We start from the raw sequence: 13311 nt of genomic DNA on the forward strand, positions 1-13311 counted from the left end.
TGATTATAGCTACCAGCCCTGCTAGCTACATGTGTCAGCCACGTCTTCCATCATCTGTCTCTTTGACAGTTCTGAAATCCTTAATCTGCTTAAAATTATGAAACCATTAGAGCACTAAGAAAAGAAAGAGCAGGGACGATAAAGTGCTATTTACATTAAGTTTCTTACTCTGGCTCAGGGCCCCTTTTCTAAAGGTCTTCTATTTGCCAATTTATCCAATCTCTTTTGCTGTCATCCGTCATCAGTGCTTTCTTTACCAAGATGCCATGCACTAACTTGCATATATACACCAGTGGGCAATATGAAAGTTTATTCACTACGAACAGTTAGTCACAAAGGGTAGATTTAAAGCCAACAAGAGAATACCTATGTACAGAGTAGCTTTTTCTGCTGATCATTTCGCCTTTTCGACAACTTTCATGCTTGGCACAAATTTCTAGCAGCTGCACATACTTGAGTGCAAAATTGGGTGTCCCATCCCCTATTGCTTACGGGGATGCATGTCACTTTTAAGGTCCTTTCTTTCACAGACAGGCTCTTTCGTGCCTTGTATTTGTAAACATCTCTTTCTATCCATCCTACTGTCTACTCGTAATTGGTACACTTATTATAAGCTTCCAAACAATGCTGCCAGTACTCACCCTCAAGTTGCCAAAGTGAGAGAACGTCCACAAGGGTGCCGGTACGACGCACCTTGACCGAGTGAGTCGCCAACTCGTAGTGACCGACCTGGGAAGGGAACCGGCTGGTAGCTTCGGCTGATGCCGAGTCTTCTACGGCTGCTGCAAGGGGGACACGCAAGGTACGGGAAGATGTTAGTCAGTTGATGCCTCTTCACTTTTCATGCATATATAAACAGCAGACTACCAGAGGTGTTACACTAAACAGTTTTAAACTAACTTCCAACCACTTGGGATTCCTTAACATGCACCTGAATCTACAAGAATTCAACAATTTCTGCATTCCACATCCCATCAGAATGTGGATGTGACGACAGGGTACTAAACCTGCAGCCTTGTTCTCAGTGGTGGAATGCCATAGCTGCCCAAGAATACAAAGAACTGAACAAGTTTCGAATTTCTTTCACATTTCACTTACTTTGACTATCAAAACAGGAGTGCTCGCATTGGAATCATACTTTAACACACAGGACCGAGCGTACTATATGTGCTTTCGTAACAAGTTTAGTATTTTTCTCATGTTTTCGTTTTGGCACATCCCACTTTTTACATTATTCCTTCAGGTGTTTCCAAATATTCAGTTGGAAGAGAGCCTGTGCCATCCTTTTCCTTCTTGTCTGTGTCCGTTTTTCGCACTGCTATAACGATGGTTGCCGTAACCGTGGAGTCACAGTACCTCTGCCGGAGGTGCTCAAGTGGCTCTTTTCACTGATGCAGTCGTCAATGGCATCAAATGAACAGTGCTCAGGAAGTAAGGAAAAGAATGACACGACGTCAGCACATGTGGTCAGCACATGTGGTCAGCTGGGAGGAATGTGCATCTCGGCAAACAACCCTGGTTCGAGCCATACAGCCCCCTCTCTTACCCCATCAAAACAGATCCAGTTGCATAGGATTCCCAGCCTGCATGACTGTGATGATTATCGACTCAGTACTGGCTGGCATCTAGGAGCCAACAAGTTACCCAAGTGCCATAAATAAAAGAGGCCCATTATTTTGGCAACTGTACAACACAATTACTTGTCACAAAGAAGTGCACAAACCGCACTCACACACAGCACTTTGATCCATGTTGTCGTTGCCGATGGTTGGATGGAACATTTTGGACCTCTTAGTGGTGGGCTCGATGAGCGATTCCTGCGTGCTGCAACAAAGCAACAAGGAAAACAAATGCGAGGGAACTCAACGTGCAGGAAGGCAACGCAATTTCATGCCTAATTGATGACAGGCAACCAAGTGCAGCAAATACACATGTTGAGCAATTTTTCACACTGTAATGATGACAAAGAAAACTTCATTGATAGAAGAAGGAAAAGAGAGAGAGAGAGAAAAAGAATATAAGCATTCTTTTTGAAGGGAGGAAAGAGGCTATTAATTGCCTTAAAGCTTCGAATGCTTGCCCACATCTGAAATATTGCCCACCCATATTTTTTAAGCACCATTATCTATATTAGAGAACCTCCAAAGTTATTTGCCTCTCCCACACCCAGTAGTCTAAGTCATGCCTGGCATTACGGTCCAGCCTTTATTAATACAGTTGAGGCTTATCTGCATTTCAATTTGATATGAATTTTGGAGAAGTCCTGGCCTAAAGGTATCAAGTCAGTGCAATGCAATCTGTTTCGGAATGACTCAGAAACTCTACTTGGTTGTGACAGATATTATACAATATCCTGAGCTGCCGTAAGCACTCTCAAGAGTCTCAAAAGCCCTCTCAATCGTATGCCGCATTCCCACATCGTGCAGTCGTTATTGCAGAAAACTATACTATCTCCAAGCATACGTGCACTGAGGGATCCATTTCAATGTAGCGCAGCAGCCAGACAACAATGCAGGTGTTCACATGCACATCACACAAAATCATGCACAGCGCAAAACGGGACAAACACAACAGCTCGGGCGTGAGATCGTCACCAGAAGTGCACCGCGAAGCAAAAACACAAGAGAAACAAAAGGGAAAACGGAGCGACCCGTGACACATATGTGATACAATCCTCCGGCTCTGGTTTGGGAGAACACAGGGAAGGAATTTCGCTTGTGGAGGCTAGCCAGGGCGAGGGAAGAGGGTGCCTATGTTGGCAGTAAAGCTTGCCTCCTGAAATCACGGGTTCACAACATTTTGAAATGTTTCTGTCTCTGCTATTAATGAATCAATTTTAGAAATTCTTGCAGCAGACTGCTCCCCAGAACGTTCTACAACTTCCAGGGTCCAACCAAAATTTGCTCTGGGACCTGGTGAGGGGCCTTTTAGGGAAAGAAGCTGAGCACTCACTACTTCTTCTTGAGCGTGGGCAACACCGAAGACGATGACCGGAACAGCAGCGAGGTCCCCCTGAACTTGAGCTGCCCAACGGCCAGAAGGAACTCATTCAACGGCAGCTGTCCACCGTTCGGCAAGTTAAAGCTCCTGCCCACGACATGTACAACAAAACATGTTTGTAGGCACTGCCCACTCCCGACATAAATGACATGGGTTTCTGCAAGAAAAATACACCAATTTTCTTAAACAATGCATGAGTTCGTGTAGCTTCCTTTCGCAACTACAGTAGAACCTCTTCGATACGATCCAATTACATACGATTTCCCGGTGCCAACATTAGCGATCGAGAATGCAAAAAAATGACCCAATGGAGTTACGCTTATTTTTTATTGGTTCATAGGTTCCCAGAAAACACAATCTTTCGGCACCAGTGTTCAGTAGGTCGCCAAACTGCAATTGTATGATACATTTCCTGGCCGCTAGATCCCGTGTAAACAAGAAAAGGCGTGAGGCATGCGCGATCGAGAACAGCAGCCGCCCACTGCAGCAGCTTCCCCGCAATACTCACCCGCCTGTCTCATGTGAAAATGTTGGTGTGCACCATGTTGCTTACTTCGATACCAGGAAACGTCCTCCAGGGTCGTCGCACACCCCATTCGCAGCTATCGCCGGCAGCCCTATTGCGATAAGCACCTCCACTTGTCTGTTTCACAGCACGTGGAGTGCAGTTCCATCAGAAGCATACTGCACGCTTTTAATAGGCGATAACCTAAAAGCACGGCCATTCCCTGCTGTAAGTGGCTTAAAGGGACTGTCATGTATCGCTCTGGCAGCATCATAGGCATCGTTTGGAGCTGTTGCTTACCAGCCCAATTTCGTTTATATTTCCCGTCGCAGTCTTAAAACGCTATGCAATATGAAAAGACAAAGCGCTTCTCTAGTGGCTTGGACCCTACCAACTTCCCGCCAAAATGCCCTGCTTGAAGAAGCTGCCGACCCAGGCAGAATTTGGCCCAGGCAGAACCTGGCAGAATCTTGCCGGAGCCCTAAAAATAACAACAGCTGCTCAAGCCGTTCAAGCCCTACCAGCTCGGCTCGCATCGGCGTCCCGTGCAGTAACGCTTCGCCTTATGTAGATGTCAACTACAGTTGAGTCTGTAAATTTTTTTTAATTACTTCCGGTTACATTTTTTTTTTCAGTTAGTACGGTTTGTATGTTCTTTTTTTTTTCACAAAAGTAGGAACATGGTTCTACTGTATCTACAAATTTGGGGTAGGCATTTGCCCGGTATTGTAGAATACGAGATTCTGAATACACAAGAAGGGACACACATACACCTGTCTCTGTGAAAAAGTTTTCATGCTAAAACACTATACCAATGATGTCACGAGAAACCAACAAGGCCCAAAGTCAATCCCTGCTAGACATTCAAAGCTGCAACCAACAACGCAACGCAGTATTGATTTCAGAGTGCGCACTTCATCAACATCACTTTTAGAAGAGAAGGCATCACGTTTTGGTAAAGGTTCTTTCTGCAGATTAAGCTCTTGCTTATGTTTTAAGCTAGACTTGCCATATGATAGCATGATGATAGTCATTACAAAGAAATTACTATCTGCAGTGTTGCCACGAATGCAGCTGCAAGGTCCTGATAAATGTAAAATCTTTTAAATGCCATCAAACAATTTTGAGAAAGCACTCACACTGCACTTGTAGCGGTGAACTTGTCCAGGGCAGCCTCATCCATGGTGATCCCTCTCATGATTTGGATGTCCTTGACCATCTTCCTGCAGACCACCAAGGAAAACAGGTGAGAAGGAAATTTTAATGAGTGAGTGCAAAAAGAATTGTACTGCCCCAAAACTAATATTTTAGAGGATCTTCCTTCCACATAATGTTGCATTTTAAAAACTAAACAGCAGCACAAGAGAAATGTAACCGCAAGTTTATTCCACTGCTCTTCACATGAGTAAAGAAAACTTACTAACCAAAGACAGAGGGACAGACAGCACTTCTTTTAGCATCATTAAATACCAACACAAATTCGTTTGGTGCTTATTCTACCTCATACTGAGTACTCGGTCGTTTAGTACTTGGATCCTTGTAAATTAGTACTTGGTCAACCACACGCAATTCTGGATAACCATACTTTTTGAATCTGACCAACAAGTAGGTTCAAACATTCAGGCGGCCTGAATGATATAGAAGCAGTATACCCAAGGGCGCTTTCACATTTTAAGGTATTTACAAAGGCAAAGGTGTTAACAACAAGACACTCGTAGGAAAGGTTGGCCCACCACAGCAAGTCATCAGTGGCCATGTACTACTCGCAAATCTATATAAAATTTGAGAGAAGATATTGACTGTACACTTGCTGAAGGCCAGATTTAGCAAAGGCATAAGCAGCCTACTTTTCGTAGTACGCTGTCAGAAGGGGAAGCTTGCCTGAACTCTGAATACTCCATGATGCCATCACAGTTGGTGTCGTAGAGGCGAAAGATGTGACGACAGCGCTGCTCGCCAGGGTTGCCGCCATGCTGTGTTCCCGGTTCCATGGCCGCCAGCCCAAGTACCAGCTCCTTGAAGGTCAGCGCACCACGGTTGTGCACATCCATCGCTCTGAGCACACAAAACGAACAATTGGACTGCTCTGCTCTCACACCCAACCAAATCCTCAAGATGAAAACCTTTTTGCCGTCTCAGGCCACAAGGTACTACACTCCTGTTGTACGGGCAAATCTGGTGTCACTTTCAGGGAATGGACTTCGCCATTAGCGTAATTCACAGGATTTCGCTTGGAAAGGTTTAGGGAGACTCACTGCAGAACGCACTTGCCAGCAAATGTGTCCAGCGAATTCACTTTACTGCATCAAACTGTGCGGCCTCGACAGCAGTGCTTCAAAAAACAAATAATACTCAGTGCAGGGTCAGCACTAATTCCAAAATAACTTTTCTGTTAGTTCAAATATTATAGACTTCCCCGTTCCCATTGCCATGGAAACCATGCCAGCAAAAGCCCCTCTCTTCACTTTCAAATGCACACATTGTTGCTCAGGTAAGGGAAGCAATGGCGTCTTGTCTTAGATCATTACAGTCAATCATGGTCAGTTTTTTATTTCCTTAAAGACTCCTTGGTTAGGGGTATTACATAAGGGTGTGCTCTTATGTATGTAGGGTAACATCTTATGTACGTTATCAACTGTACCCACCCCTTATGTAATAACCCTGGCAAAGGTGTGTGTACAGCTGATGGCATACATAAGATGTTAATTTAATGGTAATTTGCAAATACTGCCTAAAACTTCTCACTGTTTTTTTTCCCTAAATAAATAAGACAATGAAACAGTTTATCAAACTGATATAGTAAATGTGTCACAACGAATTCTTGTATTCTAGGCTGTGATGTCGCTCCTGTAAAACAATTATACATGCTCTATTTCCTGAAAACCCGTTTGTTTTCATCTTACTTGTATGTCTTTCTCTAAATGATATCGCAGTGCTTTGTTTAGGAGTATATTTGTGCAAAACATTTTTGTTTTTTGTTTTTACTGATTATGTTTTGTTCCCTCCTACGTAATGCCTTTATGGCGATGCACGTATTCTGTAAATAATGAGCCGACTGATTTGCCCACTGACACTGTCATCAATGTCAAATGACACTGTCCCGTCCTGTCTCCTGTTGCGTCTATATTACTCGAAACCTGTGAATATACCGACAACACCCTTGTCCACACCTTCCGTAGGTTTGCAGCACCTTTTCTATGGGAGTGGAAAAACACCGTCAGGACCAAGAAACACTTACGTTCTAAGCCAAGTGTTCAAGAGAATTCAGACATGTTACTCAGATGAAACTGTGACTTACGATCACGTCAAAATAAAACAAAGTTTTTGAACCATTTTGGGTTCTCTGATTCCAAATGGTACAGGTATGATCAAGCAGAACGTAAGGGTTCTGTAACACAGTTTTACTTCGACACAGTCACTGGCATCTACATCTGTTTTTCGCAATATTCACGTTTTTTAATGCCTTCAGTTAATTTGACAAAAGCTTGACCCGTCTGGGACAAAACTCACCTGAACAGGTCAGACAGCTGTGTTGACGTTTCCCAACCTAGGCCAGTGACGTACTTGTGGAATATTGCTTCATTCATGTATGTGCCGGGCTTTGTAAACTTGAAGAAGTCGAAGCGCACGGCATCTTGCTCTGTGAGAAGAATCAGAAAGAGAAGACACTGTGCGGGCAAGCAAAAGAACTCGACAACAGTTTATGTGCCTTCTGGAGTATGCTAATCATACCACAGAATACCAATGAAGCTTTACTTACACAATTGCTGACACCACCACCACCAGCACAACAAAAAAAATTCTACTGGTACAGAAAGCGGTGTGTTGCGGTCTAAATACATTTACATATCAACTTGTTAAATTTACAGATGCAAACCGCTGGATATAGATGCTCTATTAAAGTAGACTTCAACTTCCTAACTCATAAATGACAGCTAGACCACAGCACCATTTCGTGTTACGCTTCACTTTTTATATCTCTTGTACATTTATTTACAACACATTTTAAGGCAGGTGTACCACTCACAATGTAGCACTCTCAAGAACAATGCAATGCACAACTTCCCAGCAGCTGGGAGCTGTTTTGATTGAACTAACCTTGTTGACCAAACTTTGCTGACTCCAGCATCTGCTCGATTTGGGACTCTCGGGCGGGCACATTGGGGCGTGTAGGCGTGCCCTGTGCCGTCAGCGGCGTGCTGGCGTTCATCTCGAGAAACTCGCATGGCACAGGTGGCTGCCGGTTCTGCAGTAGCAGCTTGCAAAGCTCGGCGGGCTCCACCCCTAGGAATGGCAACGGCCGCAGCTTCACCATGCGTTGGATCTCCTCGGCTGACACCCATTGCATGTGCACCTGTTTTGCCAGCTTCACGCCAGAAGGAAACAGAAGGGCACGTAGGCATTTATTTTCACCCCTTCAAAGGGGGCCCCCTACAGCACTCCTTTAACAAAATTGTGGAATGAATCTGGCATTAAATGGCACCAGTTTAAGAATACTCACCAGCAAGGCGATTTGAATGCATTGCATATAAGCGGAGTGACTGGCAATCAAAGATTGCCTTTCAAACCCTCTGTGATGCTTCCACTTCTTGTACGCCACACACAGTGAAGGCTGCCGCAAACACTTAACACACTACACGTCACAGTGATGTAGTGTTTCTTTTGCTTTATCTTGTTCTATTGTACATTCTCAGATGCGTGCAAGTAGTCTCAGGTGTTAATGACAGCACAGCCATGCATCTAATATAGGTTACTTACCATGTTCAAAAAGTGGTACAAGGCCATCTTACAAGGAAGCTTTACCTCAAGAACCCCTATCCCAAATATCCTAGATCTTCAAGATGAACTAAGATTAATTAAAAGCTTGGGTTAGTTTTGATACGAAATCCTGTTAGAGAAGAGGATAATAGTGTGCACTATAGGATTACAGCAACAACTGCATTAAAAAAAAATCGCACAGACGACTTTGATGCAAGGTCAATGCATCCTAGATGTCAAAGGTGTCATCAAGGGCAGAAATATGTTATATTTAGGGCCCCATAAAATGCCAAGTTCAATGATTTCAGCACAGCATATTTTAGAATGTCAAAAACTATGTTTATTTACAAAGGTAAGACATGTGTGCTGTAGTTTTATGTATGACATTGTGTTCACCTGAAAGGAGGTATGGCATACAATTGTGGTGTTGCCCCAATCTACAGAAAGAAATCAAGCCAGTACTATAGCATTTTGTCTATAAAAACAATTATATAACAATAAAGAACATGTGTGGTCATCTTAGAATAATTCAAGGAATTTTGTTCTGCAAAATAACATATTCTGGGAGGATATTCAATACTGCGATGGTTTTCTAGACTATAAGATAATCCACATTACAACACACCAAAAGGTATGAATCAGCTTGAAAGCACATTTTCGTACCATTCACAGTATGGAACTTTACTGAGAAGCAATTACAGACCTGGCAAACTGAAAATCTAAAGATTACTACCACCAGAGTCAATAAATGCCAGAATTTTGTTAAAAATATTAAATGTTCTTTCATTAGTGAAAACACACACGGTTTATTTTATTTATTTTTAATTACCTGCCTTTGTTCTGTAGGGATGTTTCTCTACATTCATGGCAAAAAAAAAAAAATGCAGTGCAGAAAAAGGGAAACGTTCATGATGTTTATTTGTGAAATATCCATGTAATGTCAGTCAAAATTTCACTTGGTATTTTAGTGGTGGCGCTGCTGCCGATAGGTCAGAATAATCATGCGGGTCCAAAAAGTAAGCCTCCAAGAAATCACTCGACAACTATAGCAGGTGCTTGTTTAAGGTTAACATAATTTTTAAAAAGTACTCGTGGCATTTGACAGAAATCTACTTATTGAGCTAGAATACTTAAAGAGGTATACATTACATATACTGGAGATCACTATGCATAATTAATTGACAAATTAACAAATTTTCAATAATTAGCATTTCAACTAATTACTGTAGTGCACATGAATTGAAGCCAATGATTCCACTTAGAACAAATTTTGAAACTAGCACCAGTTTTGAGATAAGTGCAGTTGAAGTTGCTGTGAAAATGCACTTTCAACTTCCCTTTTAACAAAATGCCTTTTCATGAATCGAAGCTTAAGAGTTACTGGAACACAATAATTTCATCCCAGACTTTGGGAATGCACGTATTGAAACTGATGTCATCCTCGTAATTCATTTTAATATGACATTAAAGTGACTGGCTGCAATTAGTCAACCTGCAATATGCAGCATTAAGTAATTAGTTTAATATATGATTATCCTAATTTTGTTAATTAGTAAAATACTCGCTTTCATTTCTTGTGCAAATATTGACTGAATCTGAGAGCAATCTAACTCAAGTAGGATTCCGCTACATGTCACAAGCAACATTTAAAAATTCTGTTAACAATAAAGTAAAAAACACCATTGTTTGCATTATGTTGACATCAGTTCAACTCTAAATAGTACACAAATGAAAAATCTTACATTGTATTTGTAATATTTGTAATATTGTATAAAATATTGGAATCAATACGATAATCGTAAGCAAAGCTCCAGAAATAAGGAATTTGATGATAATACCATAAAAGTCGGCAGGTATGCAATCATATATAGGGTGATCCTTTTTAAGTTTTCTGGAATTCTTAAATATCGCCTGTTGGAGATAACATAGTTCTAGTCCTTGAGTTGAGTTATTCAGAGAGGTGGACATTACTTCCCCAAGAAATCAAAACACACATTAAACTAATGTTGAAAATTCACTAATTAACTTTAGTTAATTACTTTGCAGCACATATTGCAATTTACAAATTGTAGCTGGTCAGTTTTCACATGGAATTATTTTCCAGAATGACACGAGTTTGGAGTTATCTGCCATCAAACTGAGCGTAGAAATGCACTGTTGTTCCACTTATTCTGGAACAAAAGAATTGCTATGCACTGAAGCACGAAAATAACTGGAACACCCATGTATTTCATCCCACATTGTGGGAAATAATATCGCGAAACTGGTGTCATCCTGGAGATTCACTTCGAATGGACATGTTTGCAATGTCACCGGCTACAAATAGTAAATTGCAATATGTGCCATAAAGTAATCAATCAAGAAGTTAATTAGTTGACTATCTGTTTCGATCTCTGACGCCTGTAATGTTCACCTCTTCGAATAATCCAGCTCAATGACAAGAATTACACGATCTGCCACAGGGTATTTTTTAAAATTCTGGAGAATTCAGAAATGATCAGCCTATAGGCAACAAATTTCTGAAAAAAATTAAGGTAATAACAACCTAACATGGCCTTAATAAGCAGGGTGCACCTACCTTATGAATCTGGAAATGCCAATACTATGTTTATTCTAAAGTGAGCATGCCATGAGTTTTAGGAGGGATGACTCCACAGACGGACATAAATTCTGCTGAATGCTCAATTTTAGCACAAGATATAAGAAGAAAGGAGCCTAAGTTCACACTTTTTCTTTATGTCAACAATCACAGTCATAATTGTTTTTGTCATTTATTCCTAATTAATGAAACAGTCAATATGTCTGTGCGATAAACACTGTACGAGCCAGTTCGTTATAGTATATGTTATAGAAAAAGACGATCGAGCTAAATCATGAACATTGATTAAGAAAGCCTTGGTGTACAATACCTTGTTTTGTTTCTATTAAGTCGTGATTGTTGTATTCAAAGCATGCAGTGCTACTGAAGTCGAGTGAGAACCCCCCCCCCCATGTACAGATTACTGCTAAATAAACATTGTTCTGAGTTATGATCCACGAGAAGAAGTGAACTGCGCATTTTCTGTGTCTTGCTGACATTGGATGGCAACTTTCTTGTTCGGTTAAAACCAAAGTTTGGTCAACTGAGTTCGTGTACTTTAAAACAAAGATGATAACATATATGGTTAAACACAAAAGCTTCAAGTACATAACTGCAGCAGAACAGCATGTGACAATCCATCAATTTCATTCATAACACTGCAGTTAGACAAGAGCAAATAAAAAGTACACCGAAAGTGGTATGCACATTTTCTTTTCTTCTCTCACCCAGTCGTGTGTTCAGTTAAAACAGTGGAAGTACTACACAAGTCGTAACTATCACAGCTCACAGAAGTGTCATACAAGTGGCTCATCTGCAAAGTGCACGGTATAGACAAACAATTGCGAAGCCTTAGATTGGAGCGAGCGCTTCGACAAGACAACGGGCATTGTCTTTGTCAGGGAGTTTCAAAAAGTCTTTGTCAAAACATTTGTCCCATGCTGCGTCGCTCCTTCGCCCGCCATTGATCACTACAAGTATCCATCTTCCTACGACCCCTTTGTTTCACCTACAAGATGCTGCATAAATTGGCAACATATATATTACAAAGTTGTATGGCACAAAAACAAACCAAGGTTTCTCATGTGCATCAAGACGAGTCCCAGATTAATGTTTAGCGCGTCAGAACTTCGCAGCCCAACAAAAAATGCATCACAAATAAAAAGTAACGCCTTGACCAACCGTACCGCTTCGTCGGAGGGCTGTTCTGTCTGCTCGTTGACCCGTACTGCGAAGATGACTCTCGTGAAGAATGGCCGGTGAAGAGCTGGTTGTATCCGTAACACTTGAATGATGCCCTGATTGGTGAACGACCTGATCGACAACTGCGAAAGCCAAGTTCATATAAGTGAGAAACGACTTGGCATTCCGCGCTCATTCAAACGCGACGCTCTACGTCGCTTTAAATCGCGCGCGCGCGTGGGGCTTCTAGTACACATTGGAAGGCGTGCGTTCTACACTCAAGACGTTTCGTCACGAACCTACCAAACGGGCGCATGTGCTTACTTCTGGGGCTTGAGAAATCGCTCAATGTAGTGCAGCAACTGACATATAAGTGGTCAGGGCGTGGAAACCGCGTCCTAAGTCGAGCAGTACGTTATTAGGTCCGCACTCGTGTGTGCGACCTTGTATTCAGGCAGCGTGACTATTTTGCTCGCGCATTTCGTACATGAAACAAACTTTCATGAATGCTGCACCTCATTTTCGAAGACTGCTTCCTTCAGGGCGAAGCTTGGCACAAGTAACTAAACTTCCTGCCGACAAAAAGGAGACACGCGTCGACGTTCCTGAGCGACCAAGCTCGCGACGAAGGCGTCGCGCGTTTATTAACAACTTCTAAAGCGAAAGCAACATGTACACTGCCGCTAAGGAAGTAAGCGTACTTCGACGTCAAAAGGTGCGGCGATCTCATGAGGGTGTGTTCAACGAGCGCGCGGCGCGCGAGCGTGTTACGAAAGGAAGCTCACGTCTCGCAGCAAGGTCTCCATCGCAGAATCCCAGCTTTCGCCGGGCACGATTTCCTTGTGGGGCAACCACAGGCCCTTGTTTGGGTAGTCCACCAAGCCACATCGCGTATCACTATGGTAGCACAGCACACCGACGTAATCCTCGAAAGACACATTGTCGGCAGATTCGTCCTGGCGTTGCGAAGTCGCCGGCGAGTTGACAGCCATTGAAACGAGCTAATTCGCAGTCATCGCAGGGTCATCACACCGCGACGCGCAGGAACCGACGCACTCAAACGCACCGCACTTTCAAGACATAACTCGACCTTTCAATGCACGTTTAAACCGCAGGCCAGTTGGCGCACACACAACCGCGACCGCGGTCGCCGAGAGGACCCCTGTGAAGGAGGGTGGGCTGCTGGCTTGTAAACCGTTTTGAGCAAATTTCTGCGCTAATAAGCGAATCATGGCGCAGCACGGAGCGGGAGAGTACTCAAGCCATTTTTGCAAAAATATTTACGTAA

The 13311-nt window shown here is 42.6% G+C and overlaps 1 protein-coding gene across 1 annotated transcript in view; it reads right to left on the minus strand.

Annotated features, from left to right (window-relative positions):
- LOC142575460 (uncharacterized) overlaps nucleotides 1-13205 on the minus strand; it is a 38648-nt gene extending 25443 nt beyond the window's left edge. Inside the window, exons 1-9 of the mRNA XM_075684842.1 lie at nucleotides 12809-13205; nucleotides 12029-12166; nucleotides 7604-7871; nucleotides 7016-7145; nucleotides 5387-5560; nucleotides 4645-4728; nucleotides 2953-3087; nucleotides 1733-1824; nucleotides 642-782 (exon numbers count right to left, since the gene is read on the minus strand). Of these exons, the coding sequence (XP_075540957.1) occupies nucleotides 642-782; nucleotides 1733-1824; nucleotides 2953-3087; nucleotides 4645-4728; nucleotides 5387-5560; nucleotides 7016-7145; nucleotides 7604-7871; nucleotides 12029-12166; nucleotides 12809-13015 (1369 nt within the window). The 5' untranslated portion in view covers nucleotides 13016-13205. The remainder of the gene's footprint in view (nucleotides 1-641; nucleotides 783-1732; nucleotides 1825-2952; nucleotides 3088-4644; nucleotides 4729-5386; nucleotides 5561-7015; nucleotides 7146-7603; nucleotides 7872-12028; nucleotides 12167-12808) is intronic.
- Nucleotides 13206-13311: the final 106 nt, after the last annotated feature.

Source organism: Dermacentor variabilis, chromosome 3 (genome assembly GCF_050947875.1).
Source record: "Dermacentor variabilis isolate Ectoservices chromosome 3, ASM5094787v1, whole genome shotgun sequence".
Lineage (NCBI taxonomy): Eukaryota > Metazoa > Arthropoda > Arachnida > Ixodida > Ixodidae > Dermacentor > Dermacentor variabilis.